Source organism: Martes martes, assembly GCF_963455335.1.
Source record: "Martes martes genome assembly, chromosome: 14".
NCBI lineage: Eukaryota > Metazoa > Chordata > Mammalia > Carnivora > Mustelidae > Martes > Martes martes.
The window spans coordinates 22,344,532-22,366,089 of NC_137902.1; the positions used below are offsets into that span (position 1 = coordinate 22,344,532).

The window sequence follows — 21,558 nt, forward strand, 5'->3', positions numbered from 1 at the left end:
ATGCGACTTGTTATTGGCACTCTGGGATTCAAGCCCGGAGGAGCCAGCAGTGCTTTATCCCCCTATAATGAATGAAATGCAGGTCCACAGAGATGGGTTCAAATCCTAGGTCTGCCCCTAACTAGCTATGTTAACCTTGAACAGATAATTAAATCTTTCTTAACTTCAGCCTCCCTACCTGTAAGGTGGACAAATGTGACCTGTTTTTCTCTCCCAGCTAAGATTCTGTGAAGAATAAAATGGTAATCATTTTTCTAGCACAAAATACTGAAGTGTAAAAGAATTAACCATCATTATCTTAAATAATAATAGCGCTGAGCCCAGTGTCCTATCAGGTGTGAGACAAGGTGTCTTTTAACCTTCCTCTAACATGACCAGGGAACCAGGAATGAGAAGGGGACTCAGGGGTCCTGAACACACGGGAAGAGGTTTGTAAAAATGTCAGGTAGGCTGAGTCTTTAAAGCTGTGTGGGTACACCGTTTACTCATGGGGATGATAAGAGTATAAACAGATCCCTCAGAGAAATTGACTCTCAAATCAGAGCTGATTATCAAACACTTCGTTTTCCAAGTCTTGAAACTTTTGGTGGTGGATGCCCTTCCGATTTGGAGAACATCCATCTTGGTAAGCTCCGGTCTGCCAGGCAATGTCACAGGGATTCTGTCTAATGCAGACAGATGCTCCCAGCTGCAGGAGGGAGCCGGAGTCTGCCACGAGCCCCAAGCCAGGGACTGGGACAAGCCCCAGCCCCTGGAGCAGAGGCGGCCAGCACCGACTCCCCTTCTCTGATGCTGGGCTGTTTTTCAGGGTGACGTCCAGAGGACACTCATCCAAGTGGACTTCGGTGATGGCATTGCGGTGTCTTACGTCAACCTCAGCTCCATGGAGGATGGGATCAAACACGTCTATCACAACGTGGGCATCTTCCGAGTGACGGTGCAGGTGGACAACAGTCTGGGCTCTGACAGCGCTGTCCTGTACTTACATGTAACTTGTATGTTATTACTGTTGTTGGTTTATGACATATTTCAAATATCGTGTCCTTTGAAAGTATAACTCAGAGTTTCCTGTCTAGAAGCAGCTCACTAGTTACCTTTAAGGAGATGGGGAGGGAAGATAAGAGAGCCGAGTGGGAGAAAGTAGAAAGAAAATCAGGGAGCGGAGCTTGAATAATCCTAGAATTTGTGTTGCTCCAACTTGTTCTCATTGGACTTACTGTGCCTTTTCCAGGCGCCTCTGAGACTGTTCCCTGTGGCTGGTGGCTGGGCCGAGCTCTTGGATTGCATATGAGTTTGTCACCTTTTTTTTTTTTTTTTAAAGTCAGAAACATTTAAAAACAGTTCCCACGTATGGCTCAATCCAATACATTGAGAATTAGCACAAGTGATGGAATTTCTACCCATCTCATTATTCTTCTCCTCCCATGATATGTCCCACTGTAAATTATGCTTTTAGACTTTTGCTTCTTTTTAAAGGTGTTTCCTGGGCTCTTATCTGTGCTGTTCGGTGTTAGAGGGAAGGCGATGTCAGGCGAGGGAAAGAGCTGCATTGAGAAGTAGTTCCTAGAAGTGTTGAAGCATCTGTCCCATCGAGGGATGTTAAGGCGTGCTAAGTCTGATGAGGTCACAACAGCTCCTAAGTTAGGTGTCAGGCAAATGTGCGCCACGAATGCCTCTGGTGGCAGGTGTGTGGGTGTCCCCAGGCAGGCTTGCAACATGTTTCGGTTGCTACAGAAATGCTTTGTTTTAAAATGAAAGTAGCTACGTGAAGCCCGAGGGGTGTAATGGATAAGAAGCTGGCCTCCTAAAATGAAAGTAGTTCTTTTACGAATGGCCTTGTCCAAATCAATTCTAAATTCTAGACCAAGAGCGTTAAGACTGGGCAGGATTCAATGCCTCCCACCTGCCTCTTGCACACTGAACTGATCACAGAACATACCAACTAGAATCCTTTTTCTTAAGCTGCTGTGGTCCAGTGGGAGGACAGGACACTTAGGGAGTCCCCGGGTGATTGCTCATTCCTGAGGATTCTTGCAGTATGCACGATTCTCGATCTTTCTCTCCCATGCACTCATGACAAAGGTGCTTTGAAGAAACGCTTCCTCTCTTCTCTGGGTTTAAGTGAAGTTTTACAAGATTCCCAGTCGGCACACTCCTCCTGCCTCTTTTCAGCTGAAGATTATTAAGCAATTACTATGCACCAAGCCTTGTGCTAAGCAAGCCCTTTGCATGTCTGATCTCACTTCTCAGGACAACCTGAGGAAGTCAGCACTGTTAGAAACCCTACTTTACAAAGGACAGCAGGGGCCAGAGAGCTTGAATAATGTATTTGAAATTGCAGACCTGCTATCTGGCAAAGCCAGGCTTCAGACTCAGGCTGTCTCTGGAGCACCAGCCTTTGATCCCCGAGGTCATTGTCCGTGCTGTCAGTGATGGAACTTGTCCCCTCCACTCCCTTGCAGATTGTCTCAAAGGAGCAGGAGCAACTACATAGGTTCAAGGCACATTTCAGAGGCCCCCTTCCTCCTGACTTAGTGGCAGCCCCTCTCCTCTCCAGGCTGTCCTGCATGGACTTTCTGGAGTTCTCTCTTACTAAGGAGTAATCTTCCTTACCAAGGAATGGTCAGGGAATCTCTCAGAAATGCATCACGAACATTGGTTATTGGTAGCAAACTAACTTATAGCACAGATGCCGATACCTTTGCTGGGAGTGGCCGCCTACCCAGCAGCCTCTCATTTTCCACGGCTTATTCAGTAAGGGGAGGATTTTTGTTTGACAGCTGCTCTCCCGAAGAATTACAATAATTTTAGTCCATATCTTGTGTATGTATGAAATGTCTACCGCACTCAAACCACATGTGAATACGGATTTGAAATGCAGCAGCTTCTCGGTCTCCATTTCTCAGGCTCTCCCGTAGATCTCCCACACCTTGGCCTCCCTGTCGCCCCTTTGGGTTCATCCTCGCCCCGAGAAATGATCATATCCCTTGAGGGCTAGCTCCCTACCCTGGCCCTCTGCTGGGTTTACTCAACTCTGGGAAGGAAAACCGCGCAGAGATCAAAGGTTGCTGAAGCCAGGACTTCTAAAAGAAATAAGCTTCACTTTTTTCTTTTTTTTTCTTTCCTCCTCATTAGCCTCATTGAGTGGCTCAGCAGTTTGACTTTCCCCTCAGTGGCACATGCTTTGTAAGGGGAATTTTTGTGTTCTGGTTCTAATTTTGTTAGGCTCATCTTGGGTTCATTGTTTGGATAAGCATACCTCATATAATGGAACCCCTCTGCAAGCCTGACTTTGGGCATAAGAATTAACTCTTTTGTACTAACTCTATCGAAGCGGGACTCTGCCTCGCCTGATGCCTCCCCTGTGATGGGCATGTCTCTGGGACAGAGAAAGCAAAGATGGGAGAAGGACTTTCCCTTTGATGCTCTTTTATGCTCAGAGGAAGTCAGAACAAGACCATAATTGATTAACATTCCCCCACATCTCAAACCTGAAAGGGATCATGGCAGTTTTTGGCTACAGTCCCAGGTTCTGGGGCCAGAGCGGGGGGCAGGTGGGTATTTATTGTAGAACAAACCAAACACACCGGACTGGATTAGGAGTGGTTAGGTGCAGATACTGGCCTGAACTCCTGGCCAACTCACTCCATTTCTCTGAGCCTAGGTTTTCTCCCCTGTCCTATGGGGAACCCTCATCTTGTTTCTCAGGTTCCTTCAAGCAGAATATGCTGTGATCTGTCAGCTAGTAAAGCTTGCTTCTCCACCATCCCAAAGTAGCGCATGTGTTTCTCCATAGGGGGTTTGGAGCAGCAACTCTTAGCTCAGTTTCCAAGCCTGCCCTCTGCCTCTCTCACTAGTACCCCTCCTCTTTGCCTGGATTTCTCCCCCATTGCCTGAGTTGATGGCATTCTCTCTCTGCTTTCCAGGTCAGAAAGGAGATTTGATTCCAAATCAGAGGGTTTTGGGTTTTTTTGTTTGTTTTTTTTTTTTAATATGGATTTGGAAGGTCATCAGAAACAAATGGAGATGATGCGCCTGCTCTAATGTTGCCAGGAGTGGGCCAGCCGTTCTCACTGAGAGGCTGGGTAATCTGTTGTAGCCTGACAGTTGGAAAGTCCTTGGGGATAGGATTTACTGTGCTCTGCGAGTTTGCAAACTAACAAGACATGCGGTGCAGCCGGTGTTCCCTTCAGCTGGCGGAGCAGGGGATAGAATTTAGAGGACATGCAGATTTCTGCTCAGAAAACTACCCCATCTCAGCCAGTCTTGCAGAAAAAAGTCACCGAAAACTGTGCAAATTTGCAGAATGGGAGGTTAAAAAAAAAAAAAAAAAGATGAGACAGATTTTCTAGTTCTTCCCAAATCTTTCCAACTAATTCTGTACATAGGTACCATTTGCAGATGTCTTTCTGTTCCTATCTTAGGGTAAATGATGGTTTTCTTGAAAATCTACACAGCTTTGCAACTTTTCACGTGATTATCATTTTGTCCAGCAAATGTCAAACCTGAGTTTTGTAAAGTGTGGCTTAATGAGTCACGTGCCCCAGAATTGCATGATAAAAATATAGTGTCCTAGACCTCATCCCAGACCTGCTATCTTGGAATTCCTAGAGGTGTGGGTCATCATCTGCCTTGAACAGATTAGTATAATCCTTATGCACTTTGAAGTTTCAGGAACTCTGTTTCAGGATCTCATCTTTATCCTTTGAACTACTTTTATTTCTTCTAGCAGATTTTTAACATTTCAGACAAACAGCCATGTAATGCACACACAATATTTAATTTGGTGGTCGGACCAGGTCTCCAAAACAAATGGCAGGGACAATCCCCACCAGTCGTTACATATGTGCATTTTTATGCACTCGTGTGTGTGCCCGCGCGCTTGGGCACGCGCGCACAAGACACACACACACACACACACACACACACACACGATGTTCAGCCTCACAAACATCAGCTGCTTTCCGTAGCACATTAGGGCTAAACTGGGAAAGAGGGAGACCCAATTAACACAAGTTATTTCCCAGTTCCCTCACCCATCTTGCCTGGAAGATTCATATGGAGTGATGCAGCGCCACCTGCCGTCCCTTTTGTGCATCACAAGCACCTGTCCGCCGGAGCCACATCTGCAGGCTTGTTCAGCTCTGGATTTAGTGCAGCCAGCCAGCTGGGGGCCTCCAGGGGCTGGAGTGTAACTTCCGCGGCTCAGCGGGCTTAGTGCGGACTGCACGCTCTGTACACAGAAGAGATGCTTAAAAGATAGGCTTTGGGGCAGCAGGTGTGTTAAACGCATGAGAAGTAAATGAATACAAGAGGACAAGGTGGGAATATGAGAGGTAAATTGCGCACATGTGAATGAACGTGTGATGTGTACACCTGCCAGAATGAACGCGTACGAACACACGCATGCGTACTTCAGCGCCTACAAGCCGATGCGCTGTTCGTTCTGAATCCTTCTTAGATCTTATTGGCTCCCGCTCTTTCCATCCATCTCTCCCCTGCAGCCACTCGGGTGTTCTTGTTGTTCCTCAGACTTGGCAAAGAAACGTCCCCCTCAGGGTCTTTGCACTTGCCCTGCCCTCACCCTGGAGCATCACGAGGAGTGTGGGAGGGCACTCCTTCCCTTTATGCAGGTCACTGCTCACATGTCATTTCTTCTGAGAGACAAAAACAGCCCTCTCTCGCCTCCCCCGGCTTTATACCCCCTCCCCCAGTGAGACATGAGCTCCGCCAAGTAGCAGGTGTCCCCAGCACCTAGAATAATGCCTGATGTGTGGCAGCCCTCCGAAACTATTGAAGGAATTAATGACCACATTTCACGAAGAAGGTTCCATTTCTGCTGTTAACAGGATCCACAGATGCCATCCTTCCTCTGATGTTCTGACTTTAAAAAAAATATTCAATACTCATAGGTGAGAGAGAGACACAGAAAATGAGTCCCTTAGTATTGAACCAACATGCTTAAGAGAGCTTATCTAGTCTTTGTATTCTAGCTGATCAGGGAGATCACCGATAAGGGGAGTCAGGAAGAACATTCCAGAAGCTTGGTCACTGCCACTGAGACTCGAAGGCTGGCAGGTGCTTGAGAGAGGTATCTACCCTGAGGCCTTGGGGAAGAACAGGGCAGCACCTGCTGGAGCAAACCAAGTGATAGGGAACAGCAGAGCCATGTAAGAAATGAGAGCCTGTGTAAAGTGCACTTGCCAGCCCCGGGGTATATTTCAGTGATGGGTAGATACTGACTCTTAGTAGCTATTTTGTGAAGATGGGAAAGATCTTTTGGAACATTTGTCACCTGGCCAGAGCATGGGCTTTAAAATCAAACTGCTTTGGCTCACATCCTGGAATTGATGTTTCCTAGGTGCGTGACCTTGGAAAAGTCATTGTCCTCTATTTGTTCATCTTTAGTTGGAAATGACTGTAGTGCTTATTTCATGAGGTTGTTGTGAGGAGCAAATGAGAATGAAAAGAGCATTAGCAGAATATGGGACACGTGGTCATCACTCAGTAGACGCTGCCCTTTTTTTTTTTTTTAGCACATTGAACCATTTTGACTTATGAACAACTATTTCTTATCATATGCTTTATAAGCCAGAAAATCAATTGTATTCTGTATGCAGGTCACCAAGCCTCTAATTCTTTAAAGAGAGAAAAGCATAGACAAAAGCAGAAACAAGAAATTGTTCACCTACCCAACAAACATTCGATTACCTGCTACATCTCAGGAACTATGCTAGTCTTTAAATACAAAGATAAATATGAAAGACTCTTACCCTCCAAAAGTTTGATTTTAGATCAATATGTGTTAGCTATCATCATCATTATTAGGTAATGGGAATTTTAATTTCGAACAGGTAGCATGATCAACTTGGCTTTCTAGAAAAACCACTCTCACCACAGCTTGTAGTGTGAGAAGTTACGTAGTCATTGCCATTCATAGTATGAATGTATAATGTGCATACATGTAAGAATGAACTCATATGAGCACACATATGCATACCTCAGAGCCTACAAAACAATATACTATGTATCCTGAATCCCTCTTAGATCAGGGATCTAAGCTGCTCGGGCTTTCTTTCTATTCTGCAAACACAGAGAACCACCTCCCCCTCAAGATCTTTGCACTTGCTCTACCCTGACCCTGGAGCATATATTTTATTCTGGGTGCTGAGGACCCTGGCACTTGGTGCAACTTGTTATTACTGCAGAGGGCAGGCAGTAAACACACAGAGCAGGAGGGTGGATTAGCTTGGGGCAGGTTGGAGGCAGGAAGATAAGTACGGATCATGACAGCCCAGCTCTAAGAGCCAGGGAAGGACTGGGGGCGGTGAGGGGAGCTCTCACCAAGAGATATTTATGAAACCAAGTCAGTGGTTTCCAACATAGAATGGGTGACAAGGAATAAGGAATCCAGACTGACTTTCTGCTTCTGGGATGGTCCCCTGGATAAACATTGTTTTCCATTCATCAAGACATGAAGAATACAGAGAGAATGGGGGAAAAGATAATGAATTTCTTAGGATCGTCGGGCTCCTAGTTGAGTCCCGAGTTGGGTAGGTGGTTTTTGAGTTCTGAGCATGTGCTTTATAGTGGAAGGTCAGCGTGTGGATGAGATGACTCAGCAGAACAGTATATGGAGGGAAAAAAGGCCAAAGTCAGTATCCTAGGAAAGCCGTCCAAAGACCCAGCAGAAGAGGTGGTGATTAAACCAGGCGGAAAGGTGCCGCTTTCTTCTCTACCGCATGGAATAATGATGGGATGACAGACTTTTGCCACGTTCACCTCAGAGAAAACTGTATTTTCCCTAGGAGAAGTGACTCAAAGGGAAGACCAGGGGTCAGAGGAGGGGCCCTACCGGTTCTCTCTGAAGAGGGGACTCACAGCTTTGTGGGTTCATGCGTCTGACCAGGGCTTCTCCCTAATGGACCTCCAGAGGTAGAATCATCTTGAGCACATCCTGAGACCCACAGAGCTGTCTCCTCGCTTATGCATACTTGGGCCTCGACACACTGAACTCAACACCGAGCAGCAGTTTGAACCGGGGGGTGTTACATATACTCGTGAAGAGAGAACTTCCACACGCTCTCACACACAAACACACAGATTTACACATATACAGATCTTGGAAATCTCAGCAAAGAGTCAAGAATAGTCACATTTAGAATGGTGTGGGGGTCTGTGCATAAACACCCCCCACCCCAGCCCCTGTGGCCACGCACATGTAGTCTGTGAGGGTTCCATCCTCCCGGTTTACCTCTGCAGACGCGACTTCTTGGGAAGACTTCACATCCTTCTGGGAATCCTCATATTACGCCTCTTCATTTAAGGAATTCATAAATTACTTGTAAGTTTTTGAAGTTTTACACATAAATAACTCAGGTTTTAGGCCTGGCAGAAAGATCAGTAAATGGAAAATACTGACACACAGTGGGTCCCAATAATATCTTTTCCCCCAAGTAGGGAAAACACCTTCTCCTCAGGGAGTATGACTGTGATGATTTGGAGGCTTCCAGAATGAGTATGTATTCTCTTCAGAGCAGGGAAGGTGAAGCAGAGAAAGCTCTTCCTTCTCTATGTCTCCTCTTTTCTCTCGTGCCTCAGGTCCCCTGGAACACGTACACCTGTCTCTTCCTTTTGTCACCACAAAGAACAAAGAGGTCAACGCAACGGCGGTGCTGTGGCCCAGCCAAGTGGGCACCCTCACTTACGTGTGGTGGTACGGAAACAACACGGAGGTGGGTCTGCTCAAACTGGCAGAAGGGGAAAAGGAAAGGAAAGGGCTTGTGTAACTCAAGAGTCTAGGAGTCGTCCTCGCTCCGGGGAAAGCAGGCTCATCGTGCCCCAGTAATCTCATCAGCGTGTTCCCTCTGTCCCTCTGTCTCTCCCTCACCACACCACTCCTGCCCCTCACCTCTGCCTTCCTCTGTGTTAACCTTCTTCTCCAGCTGGCCTTCCCTTTGCAAAGGGCTTAGTGGCAGCCTGAGCTTTATACTCTCACAGCTTAGCAGAGAAAATAAACCACCTTTCATAGAAGTTCTAGCAGAGGGCCCTGAATGGAGTACTGTTGGCCAAGCCTTACCAGTGCTCGGGGTAGAAGGAGACGTGTTGAAGTCAGCCTCCTTAGAACCACATGGACCAAGAGAAGGGGGAAAATGGCCCCCCAAAAGGGAAAAAAACAAACAAACAAACAAACAAAAAACAAAAAAGTAGATACCAGACAGTCAAAAGCGAAAATACTTACTACAACCTGGCCTCCAGATGGCCTCCTTCCTTGAATCAGACATGGCCACTTCTTTCTCTCAGCTTCACCCTTTCCGTTTTCCCAGAACACGCCCTGTGATCAAAAGTCAGAAGCAACTTTAAAACGAGCAGAGACCTTAAACTTCATTTACTTTAAGGCCTTCATTTTTCAGATGAAAAAAATCAGGAAGACACACATGAAGGGATTTCCTCCCTCCTTATTCAGCTGCTTCATGAGGAGGCCGGATCCAAGGCCTTCCCACGCCCGCGTGAATTTTCCTTCCCCTGATACCAGGCTGAAAGCTCCGTTTTGAACTTCATCCGTTCCCACAGATTACAGTTTGCCTCCGAATGTCAGTTAAGGTGGTCCGGGGCGAAGGCCTCCCCAAAGGGCAGTGGCATGAGCTGCTCAGAACAAGAAAGCTTCATCTTCTACCAGGGCCGCTCTCTTGCGCTTGGTGACTTAGCTCTTCAAAGCGAGTGCATCCTGTTCCCATCCTATTCCGACAAATCTTTTTCTACCCCAGAGCTGAATGTTGGATTTAACAGGCGTCATAATTTTGCCCAGGCCCAGGGAGGAAACCTCTCCTCACCCCAGACCTCCTACTTGCCTGGCAGGGGAAGGAAACGCTCACGTCTCCTGCTAATTTAACTCCACTGAAAAGAAGCTTTTTAAAAATTTCTTCTGAGACTATCCATGTAAATGTGGTCCAACTTGGGCCCAGTACCCACAGTGGCAGAGGAGAAATCTAAGTTATTTGCGTAAAACGTAGTGTTAGAAGGGGAAGGTACTAAACAACTTTCTTCTGTGTCTCTTCTTCTTTAATGTTTTTTAACCTGACAGCAGAAAACCAAATTCTCAACAGATTACGTTGAGTGGGTTTCTTCTGCTGGGCGTCAGCCTTCCCTCTGCTATACGGGGAGCTGGTTACATGAATTTAGATTTTTAAATTAATTAAGACAGGAAAGAAATGTTTGTAGGGAAGGAGTGGAGGGAGGTCAATAGACTAATCATCTTTTCCTCTAGGACCCCGGCGTCCGATTATATCACAGGCACGACTCCAACTTGTAATTTTTTTTCAGTCCTCAAACCACTGTCCAATTAGTACTTGTTTCCATAGCAGCTACTTCCAGAAACTGCTGATAGAGCTTCTCAGAGGAGTCAAGCCACACAAGGCCACTTGTAGTCTAACGAGGACAGTTTTGGGTCCACATTGCTGTGCTCCATTGTAATGGTCTGTGAATCATACCCCCTAGAGATGACCGACTGCAAGCTTAGAGATTTTCAGTGACTGCCCCCTACATCTGGATTAGCATGAGCTGCCTGTTTGGGTCTGATTTGAGTATTTCTTTGTCTTAAGAGACCTGCCAGTTATGAGTAGGCTGCAGATAGAGATCTGTCCCACCACTAAGCAAGGCCTGTCGATCTCCCCAGCCCTGAACCAGGATGACACCGAAAGAGAGGGTCATAGTCACAGGGAATGGGCAGAGTCCCTTGGGGTCATGGCTCTCATAGCTCCTTTCCAGCCCGGACTTGAGATGATGGGGAAGCAGCTGGAGCCATTTGCATGGGGGCACACCGGGAAGAGCCTGTGCTGACTTAAGTGGCTTGTTGGTGTCTCAGAGCTCATGGCTGGTCTCATCGGTGACTGAGCAGCTGTCCCCTCACTCTGTCCCCTCTCCTGTTTCAGCCTCTGATCACCTTGGAGGGGAGCATATCATTCAAGTTTACTTCTGAAGGGATGAACACCATCACAGTGCAGGTCTCCGCTGGGAATGCCATCCTGCAGGACACGAAGACCATCGCGGTGTACGGTGAGTGCCTGTGTGCCTGCCCCCTTCCTGGCTCACCTTGCTTGGCCTCCCCAAGCTCAAGTGAGGTAGTGTGGTTGTAGGCTACCAGAGGCCCCCAGGCCTCTACCCAGACAACAGAGGGCAGTGGTGGAGAAAGAGCTGAGTCAGGTCTGGTCTCGTCTTCTGGGGAAGATGTGGTTCCCCAGCACAGTTACGGCCCCAAGACCCCAGGAGCATTTACTGGTTTGTGTTTTGAAAGTGGCTCTTCGACTCTCACTCACCTGAAGTGGGATAGGATGAGTTTCATTACGTGTAAAGCTCATTCATCAATTTGGTATCTTGGTGGTGGTTGAATAACGAAAACCCATTAGAAAAGAAAATAGTTAATATTGAGGCTTTTTTAAAAGTTCAACTTGAAGAGTCTTGATTATTAAGAACAATCTGCCAATATCTAAATATTCTGTGAATCTCTTCCTCAAATATGTATCATCAGAACAAACAAACAACAACAACAACAAGAAGTCTGCTTGAAGGGCGACAACAAGCAGATGTCACGTATCATCCTGGACTGGATATTAATTTGAACAAACATCTATACAATCTTCTCATCAGTTGGGAAGTGGAATGTAGTCGGTATTGCACGGAATGAAAATTTACTGAAGTGGAAAAGTAGGATCACTGACTGAAAATGGGGGGTTAAAAACAGTTTCTACAAACTGATCTCATTTTGGTAATTTTTGTCTGCACGGAAAGATGGTCAGGTATGCAGAGTGTTATTAGTGGATGATAAAAATGTGAAGTGTGCTGTTAATATTAAAGTGGTACCTATGCATCATGGAAAATTAAAGTTTAAAAAAGATAAGAATTTAAAAGAAGATAGGACAGGTAAATGCTGTGCAGAGAGAGAGCAAAAGGGAGGGATGAAGGGTGGACGGGGGAGACTAAGACTGAGATAGAGAGAGAGGCAGAGAGAAACTAGCTAGTGGTCCAGTAATATCAATTGCCCCAGTCCCAGAATTAATTGGTTCTGATGCAGGTTCTGCTTTTCATTTCTCATCTTAACCAACTTCACCTTCAAATTTAAAAAGTAATTTGTAAGGAACTTTGAACAAGTCTGAGGACATTATTCCTTACATGCCCAGGTATTAGCTTCATAATGTTTCCTCCTTCCTCCCCTCCCCTGCCCGTCACCCTCCCCAACCCCCTGCAAGAGACTTGAGAAGCCCAAACAGTAAGTGAAAGCAAACCAGGGCTGTGGTTTTCCTAACAAGGTCCTGTCATGAGGAGACCTGTCAGCCCGGTGGCCACAATGGAGGAGAACTTTTGCTTCTCTTTCCTTCTGCATCTCCTTTCTATGCTCTGGGAATGCACTGACTCCTCATAACAACCCTGGCGTAGGGGTGAGTGGTGTTACTACTCTCATTCATTCCTTCAGCAGAGCAGGTAACTTGCCCCAGCTCGTATGTGTTGGAGCTGGGTCTCTAACCCAGCCCATCTAGCCTGCAGGGCCCATGATTTGAAGTTATCCCACTAACTAGCTCTCGTGGCTGTTCCTCATGGGCTCTCTGTCTTCTCTCTCCTTCCTGGAGGTCATGGGTGTCACTGACAGGCACTGACCCATGACCCATTGCCCTCTCACCAATGGCAGGATTTCTTTCTTTTTATGGCTGAATAATATTCCATTGTATGTCTATACTGTACTTTCTCTATCCATTCCTCTGTCTGTGGACACTTAGGTCATTTCCATATCTTGGCTATTGTAAATAATGCAGCGGTGGGCGTGGGGATGCAGAGCTCCCTTGAAGTTCGTATTTTTGTTTCCTTATAAATACGCAGAAGTGGAGTTTCTAGTTGATATGGTGGTTCTATTTTTAATTTTTTGAGGAATCTCCATAGTCTTTTTCTGTCTTTCTTGATGGTTACATTTCAAAGAGATGGCTCCAGGATCCTGAGAAAGGCATTCCTGGTTTGGAAAAGATGTGTATCTCAGAAGAGCAGAGAAGAGATTTACAATTTCAGGTTTTGTAAAGTAAATGCTGGAAGCAAAGGGATGTCGGAGGCCTGCAGTCAGGAAGAGAGTTGTCTAAAACTTAGTTAAGCTGAGGGGAACATTAAGGGCCTTACAGACAGACTGAAGGAAGGATTTGGGAAATTGGCAGGGGAAAAACTGTCCACCCCAAGCCACCAAATGGACTGCAGGAAAGAAAATCTGGTTCATCTAGTCTGCGTTGTTTCCCTTAATTTGCTTCAGGGCACAGGTTTGCTTTTAAATACAAAATTAAAATGTAAATGTGTAGAATTCATCTGCCTCAGCAGCTGCAAACACACACACACACACACACACACACAGTTGGCCCTTGAATGACACAGGTTTCAACTGCAAGGGTTCGCTCATATATGGATTTTTGGGTAGGTACAGTCCAGTACTAAAAACGTATTTTACCTTCCTTATTATTTTCTTAATTTCTCCTTTCTCTGGTTTACTTTATCGTTAAGAGTACTGTGTATGAAACATGACATACAAAGTATGTGTTAATTAACTACATTGTCAGTAAGTCTCCTGGTCAACAGTTTGCTATTAACAATAAAGCTTTTAGGAATAATTGTGGATTTTCAGCTACTAGGGTGAGGCATGGCATCCTAAACCACACATTGTTCAAAGGCTCAACTGTGTGTGTGTGTGTGTGTGTGTGTTTCTTTATTACTGGTATTCACCTTATTTAGTACTCCCACATGCATCCCCTGCTTGTTGAGTAAACTTAAGTCTAACACTCCTGTGTCCTGCTACTGAACTTGCTAAGTTATTACAGAGAGAGCCATGTTATTTTTCTATCTGTGTCTTTTTATTAAGATAAACAGGTTCCCTTACACATGATGTTTCTAGTTTGGTAAGGGGTTTGGGGAGAGTAAAAATGACATCAACTTACATCTTTAAAGTGAAAAGTTAGGACTCAGTGGCTGATTCCTTGGGACTCCCATTTACATGCTACTAATTAAGATGCATTTCATTATTCTCCATCAGAACTGAAGTGGTGATGTTCATTCAGGTGACCAGTGTCTCATAAAATAGTCAAGCTGCGAAAAATATGTCTTTGAAATAGGCTAACTGCCATAATACACTCCTTGCAATTTAAGAGTCTTCAAAGCCTGTGTCTGATAAGTCTTTAGCATTGTTAGGAAATGCGCAAGTGGGCTTTTATGTTTCCTGAATGTATAATCAGCATTACCCATGTCACTGAGCCCCTACTGAAACATGAGGACATGCTTTAAACAAGAAAGAAATGTTTGTTGAATAAGTAAATGCATAAATTACAGACAGCCTCCAGTGTTATGTAATTATTTATTTAACAAATCTATTAAAAGACTAGCTAATAATCAAAAACCTACCATGTGCTTGGTACCATCCCACAGGACCAGGAACATGGTCTTTTTGTCTTTGCTGACCTTATGTCTCCATGTGGGAGACAGGCAGTAAAAACAAAATAATTTAAGTGGCAAGAAGTGCGAAGATGACAGATAGGGTCATATGATGGAAGGTGTCTGAGGTAGCAGAAGGGAGGGTAACTCAGGTTGCTAGTGGCAGAGTTTCTTGTGGGAGAAACTGATGGATGATGAGAAGAGGCCAACTATGCCATATCTGGGGGAGTGGAAGTGTGCTCATGTGGGAAGGAGCATGGCAGCAGAGAGGTCCTGGAGCACAGAGGAGCATGGAGATAGGCAGCAGAAAAAGTCTGCCCTGGCTTATGTGGGATGATGAAGGCCGTGGTTAAGAAGTTGATTTTTTTTTTTTTTCTGAAAGCCACTAGCAGGTTTTAGGGCAGTGACATGACCTGACTTGTCCTGGGCTGAGTTCCCCATTGCCTTGGGCCAACGCCATGCCTCCCAGGTGCTGACCGCAGCTACTGACCGAGTGTGACAGACATATTAAAGCAGACTCATTCCTGGCATGCAGGCGACTCCTCCTTTGCTGGTGTGGCTCAAGGACTCCCTGACAGTCCTGCTGGACCTTCCTCACAGTGCAAGGCAGCCAGCGAGCCTTCCTCCCTCTCTCCCACAAGTGTCATGGGTGCATCTGGGGGCTGCAGTGCGCCCCCTCCTCAGCCTCCCCATCTTCTCCTCCTAACACCCTTGCTTTTGCAATCTCATCCTACTCTTGGAAGGACTGAGATGAACTCAGGGACACAGAGACAATTAACAAATTCTTGGAGTTAAGGAGTTTAAAATTCCATGAAGTAAAACTTCCATACAAACGAAACATAGCAACGGAATGACTATAGGGATAATTATAACCATGGAATCGTGGTTATAATAATCATACAATCATAATGATAATAGGAGTGTGTGCCAGACACGGTAGGGCCATGAAAAAGAACACTGAACCGTGGTGGAGGCAAGTATGCCATCGGTAAGTGCTCGAACGAGAGCTTGAACATTGCATGCGTGGCCGAGAGAAAGGGTGTGCGTCCTGCGGGAGGGACAGTGTGCAGAGACCCAGGGTCACATGTCTAAGGGGCTCCCAGGCACTCTGGGGCTCTAGTGTCCTCAAGTGCTCAGTCTAGCACTGGGACCAGCCAGCAGAGGCTGCAGAATGAGGCATGGGCCAGACCTGGGGCTCTGATTTAGTAAATGAGGGCTGGGGGAGACATCAGATTCCGAATGGACTAACAGATTTGCCTTCTAAAAGGCTCTGTTTGGTGACTGGGGAGGAAAAGGGCCCTTTGTTAAGGCTTTGCATAAAATATCTAACGTGCTTTCGAGGAAACTAGTGGACTCCGAGTCATCACCCGACTGTTGTATCCCCAGAGGAATTCCGATCCCTTCGCCTGTCCTTCTCTCCGAACCTGGATGACTACAACCCGGATATCCCCGAGTGGAGGAGGGACATCAGCCGAGTCATCAAAAAATCCCTGGTGGAAGTGAGTGCAGACGGTTCCTTCTCTTCCGAGGCCCATTCCCTCTCTGTCCTCCACACGCTGCACCGTGAGGGGCCATGGGCCAAGAACTGCCAGGAAAGAGCCGGAGCCCCTGGGAGGTCTGGCAGGGGCTCTGCCATCTGTGTCACTGATCCCGGCATGGGCAGCTACAGCCTAGGTGCTCCTGGTGGGGGGATGAAAGTGGGAACAAACACACGGTCCTTACGCCTTGTGAAACTTCTGCTTAGAGCAGAAACACTTGGGAATTTGTGACCATCCTCTTCATACGGCAGGGTTCATGCTCAGGTCACTAGCAAGTGCACCGTCAGCCCCAGGGTCCCATACTGAAGGGACAGGGCGAGAATACCGTTAGTGAGAGCAGCCCTGGGCTCCGGCCTCGCGGGCGTGAGGGCTCAGCACGTGACGGACAGTCATCGCTCTCTGCCCCTGTTCTTTCAAAGGCATGTCTCCCCCGCCACAGCCCCAAGAGGAAGGTTTTATTGTCCCCTTCCTGTGGGCAAAGCCGCTGAGGTTCAGAGAGGTTAAATAACTTGTTTAGGTCTCACAGCTGGTAAGTGATGAAGGCAGTGAAGTGAAGTGAAGGTTCTGAGTCCAGGGTCTGGGCTCGTGCTATGAAACCCGGCCCCCTGTGGTTTCCGGGAGAACAGCGAGGCGGTGACTTTTATCCCTGTCTGAGCAAGCAACATCGCCCCCTGCAAGCAGACACGTTCATGAGTGAGGCCAGGAGTGGAATAAATGCTCGTGGAGCTGCTCAGATTTATGGTGCAAACCCAGAAAATCAGAAATGAGCCCTCTCTCCAGGGCATCTTCTTAGCCTAACAGGAAAATCAGCGTAGGGTGTTTCATACATCGTTCCCTGGACCCAGCACTCGATGCCTTGTGACACAAAGTGCTGGTGGGATAAAGGCATTCAGGTAAAGCCTGCTCAGAAAATAGATCTCCCCTCCAGCCTGTTGGCAAAGGGCTCACCTTCTCCGTACTCGTGCCACGGTCTGTGTTGACAGTAATTTCACACTTACAGTATTCCCCAAACTCTGCTCAGTGCTTTGCATTTTTTAGCACATTTAATCACAAAAGAAATAGCTTATGATGTAGCTGCTATAATCATTCCCATTTTACAGATGAGGAAACTGAACACGGAGACTTCAGGGGTTCCGGCCGTGGCCACAGTTAAGAGTCAAACTCTGGAGTCAGTCTGCCCTCGTGGTTTCCTAACCTCTCCATTCTCCGGCCATCCTTTGCTTTCTCACATGGAGAAGCAGGGATACGGGGAACAGTGGGGTGGAGAAAGGCTGTGCCTAAATGCCACCTGGCCTTTGTCTTTGTGACTCAGCATCCATGACTTCCGCGTGGCCAAACATCATGGCCAGCAGGGGGCGCATCGACTAACCCGCAGGCGCCGTGGGAATCGCTCCTTCTGCCCTCGGAGCTGTTGGTCCCTGGTGTAATTACTGGTTTCTCTCCTCTGCTGTCCAAGAGAGATGACTTCCACCCCTGCGTGAGCCCACAGCCCCTTTCCTTCCACCTGTAGCGTTCTAGAGATCCATGTAGCTGCCCGATGCCCTTGGGTGACTTACCAACCAGGCATTAGCTCCGCAGTGACGTCTTCCAGGCTGCTTTCTCTTCACATTTGTAGTCTAGGGATCACATCCCCTGGGCTTCTACCTTTCCACCAGCTGTCCAGAAGCCTAGAAGTTACTGCGCATCAGTATTTCCAGGCTGCTGCGTAGCATAATCAGCTCGACGCAGAACAGACCATTTGGCTCAACATCTCTCAGGACAGGGTGTGCTGGGGCAGAGGGGTCGATCTCTTCCACTTGCAAAGGCTCCTTGTTCACCGTATCTCAGGCGGCGGACCCGGCCCTGGTTCCCAGCCTCCCACCCTGTCTTTGAGATGAGCAGTGCACTTGGCTACTTCCTTAAGCCCTGAGGTACGGTACTGCCTAGCAGATTCGAATAAACCCTCCCAGAAGTACAACCCGGGGTCAGTTTATTTGCAGTTTTCTTCCTTTTTCCTGGGTAACAGAGTGGGATACAAAAGCAGTTACCTTTACCTCATCAAATGGGTTTTTTCCGTTCACATTTCACAGTGAAATCTTTAATCAGACGCCATTCGAACAGCATTCTTGGACCTGATGAGGAAGATTCAGATATAATCTCTGTGTTTAAACTCGGGGAGGGCCATAGAATAGTATGTTAGCTGTGACCGGGGCTACTGTGTGCTAAGTATCAGGCGACGGGAGGCAGTAGAGCGCTGCTGAGGGAGGGCTTCGTGGTCAGCGCCAAGCTGCAAGCTCTGCGTCCCCACGCGCTACCTAGATGGCCTTGAGCCCCTGTTGACCCTTCCTGCCTCTGCCATCGGCCGGCGGAAAGGGAGGCAGCGCCCACTTCCCTCAGGGAGAAAGCACTCTCTTAGCCCCTGGGAGTGCCATCGTCACAGGCTCCAGATGCCTTGCCCCATGCCGTGTCCCTTTCCAGGAGGCTCGTGTCCTGCCTGCCTGCTTGCCCTCCCCACCCTGCTGCCCTGCTACCCGCGCACCACTGCGTGCATCCTCCCCGCCTCTTCTGTGGGACTTACGTGAGCTTCTGTCTCTCTCTCAGGCCACAGGGGTCCCAGCCCAGCACATCCTGGTGGCGGTGCTCCCTGGCTTGCCCACCGCGGCGGAGCTCTTTGTCTTGCCCTATCAGGATCCGACTGGAGAAAACAAGCAGTCGGTTGAGGACCTGGAGCAGGTGAGTCCCCCAGGTGACATGCAGCTTTCACAGGACTCTGAGCCACACCCCCGCTGGTGCCTGACCCCCCGGCACGGCGCTCTGGGGGATCCGGGCTTGAGGGTGAGGGCGCTGGCCGTTCGTGGTCCTCTGTTCGAACCCAGAAGCCGCTGATTGGAACTACGGCCTCACAGGCAGGCCCGTGCAAGCGCGGTTATTGGAGGCGGTGGCTCACCTCCTCAGAAGGTGTCTCTATGCTGTCGACGAAAGCGCTTACAGGGAGTGAGACACGTCGGTGGGCAAACAGGCCAAGACAGTAAGTGGGGAAGAAAGCAAGTGGCTGAATAATACTTGGAAGTCAAAACCATTTATTCCTTTTCTGACTTGGATCACAAAAGTGTCATGAGAATCAAACGACATGTGATGCATGATACTGTTTTTAAAAGGTAGGACTTTTATACATATCCTGAACCCTCTGTATCTCCACCATGCTAAGAAGACCTGCTCTGTGTTTATAATAAATGAAGTAATCTTGGTTCCAGACCACCTCTGCTGGCTGTGTGGGGTCCGTCTTTTCTTCACGTCCACTGCCTTCTGGAGTAGCTGACTCCGTGTGTGTGTGTGTGTGTGTGTGTGTGTGTGTGTGTCTCCTGCCCCCCCACCTTCGAACTTCAAAGGAGTCTTTAATCTGTGTAGCGAGGTTGATTATTACCTTGTTCTTCTACTTTCTCTTCTTCCTCTTCCCATTCTCCTTCCCCTCTCCCTCCTTCATCATCCGTTCAGTTAAAATCGTCAGTCTTGGTCTGGTTACCCTGCTAGAAACTACATGAATTTGGTTTCTCAGTGCTTTCTGGCAGGAAGATTAAAAAATAGGATTCTCTTCTCAGACTCTGAATAAATATTGGCTTTCTCCCCTCTAGTATGTGGAGTTTTTCAATTTGTTTAGAATAAGCCCATAATCTAGTCGCACGATCTCTCGTCTTTGAAGATGCCTTGAGAACCTCCTCTGACAGGCTTATTAACAACAACCCCAAATTACAGCCTGGCTCACCTCCTAGCACACACCCTCCTTTCAACGGCGCTTTCTCACTTGGCAGAAGGCTCACCTCGGTAACTTTCTCCATGCGCAAGTAACGAAGGACAAAGCTGTCCTGGAAAACCCTGGTGAACTCCATCTCCCAGCGAACTGCTGTTGAAGAGCCCGTGGCAGGTCGTCCGTTGGATTTGCATCTGACCCCACTCAGCCCTGGCACTCGGCTTCCCGCTCTTTTCCACCAATTATTATCTGCACCTGCAACTTTGTGGGAGAATGAAATGGATTGCTTCTTATCCCTGCCCTGCTGAGCACCTGGGGGGTAGGTAGATGAGTACCTGAGGGCCTGAGGTATGAGCACATACAGTCGTTCCTCCTCTGGAAATCGAGTCGCACTTCCATGAAACTCAGGTGATGACCCTCTCAGGTATGGAAGAGAGTCCAGACTCGGAGCCAGCTGATTTCCGAGGTATCCCATCCTCTGGACATCTCTGTTTCTCACACTTACAGTTGTTTTTGGGGTTTTTTTTGTTTGTTTGTTTTGGTTTTTCTTTTTTTCTAAAAGATGTTTTCTTGAGAAATCTAGGAAGAAGAGGGGTATGTTCCGTAAAGTTTCTTTTGCTTGTGTAGGAACGTATCTTGTTTGGACTTTCTTCTCTGGAGCTCTTGTTCCCCTTCATTCTCTCTCTCATCTGACTACCTGCCTCCAAAGACACGCTGAGAGTGGTGGACTGACTGTCTCAGACCACCTGGGGTCACTGATGAACCACTGAGTCAGAGGTTTGAAGGCTGTGTGACTTAGCACTTGGCACACGTTGTAGGGAGACCAGTCTTTTTATTAGAGCACAGGGGAGTGGGGCACCTGGGGGGCTCACTCAGTTAAGGGTCAGATTTCAGCTCAGGTCATGATCTTGGAGCAGGGCACCTGCTTCTCCCTGTCCCTTTGGCCTCCCCCCGCTCGTGCCCCGCCCCCCATAAATAAATAAAATCTTAAAAAAAAAATAACAGAAGTGGAGAAATAAAACAAAAAACAAGTTTTTAGTTTTAGTTCTGATATCCATTGTATCTACTATTTTTAGACAAAGTAATTTAGGACTAGGAAGGTCATGTAAACCAGCCAAAGTGACACAATCTATAATGCCCATTTCATAAGGTGTTTGAGAGAACATTCAAGACATGACATGCAACGTACTTGACTCCTAGTAAATGGTCAGTAAGTGATAAATACATTCTGGATACATTTGTAGCCATCTCAAGATAGGAAGAGGATACATGGAAATGCAATATGGGAGTTTAAACTTGTGAAAGAGACTATTTGGTACAGTGAAGGGCCCATATTGGAAGCAAGAGGCTGGCGAGAGTAAGAGGATGATGACCGCATGAGATTATACAAAATAGAGAAGACAACGAGGACAGTAAGAAATGGGAGGAATGCACACGAGGGACGACACAGGAGTGGGGGAGTCCCATCTGAGTTTTCGTGTGCACTTGCAGCATGAAGGAGAGCGAGCTACCAGGCCAGCATAGTACATCTGTTGAAGGAAGTTGCAGGAGCACCAGCCTTACCTGGGACTCTAACCAAACAAGTGCCAAACCAGGCACAGAAGAAATGAGTGTCTTTGTCGGAGCGGATATTCTTACCCTGATTTAAAATGTGCAGTAACAAAATCGGCATATAAAACTGAGCCACGTGTTGAGATGCTGAGAAGTGGGCTGCCGTTGGAAACCTGTGGTTTTCAATCTCCAATGGTTCTTTGACCCTTCTCTCTGACGCAGTCCCTTCCAAGGGAGGGAATTCAGGCCCCAGCACAGAAAAGTGACTTGCCCGAGGTGACACAGCTCTTC

At 47.4% G+C, this 21,558-nt stretch overlaps 1 protein-coding gene across 5 annotated transcripts in view; it reads left to right on the forward strand.

Annotated features, from left to right (window-relative positions):
• SORCS1 (sortilin related VPS10 domain containing receptor 1) overlaps positions 1-21,558 on the forward strand; it is a gene marked incomplete at both ends in the record, with an annotated part of 503,495 nt that overhangs the window by 454,830 nt on the left and 27,107 nt on the right. For all 5 annotated transcript variants that reach the window (XM_080823332.1, XM_080823334.1, XM_080823333.1 and 2 more), the window contains 5 exons: positions 809-995; positions 8,602-8,735; positions 10,932-11,055; positions 15,838-15,950; positions 18,570-18,701. In XM_080823332.1, coding sequence (XP_080679458.1) covers positions 809-995; positions 8,602-8,735; positions 10,932-11,055; positions 15,838-15,950; positions 18,570-18,701 — 690 coding nt within the window. The remainder of the gene's footprint in view (positions 1-808; positions 996-8,601; positions 8,736-10,931; positions 11,056-15,837; positions 15,951-18,569; positions 18,702-21,558) is intronic.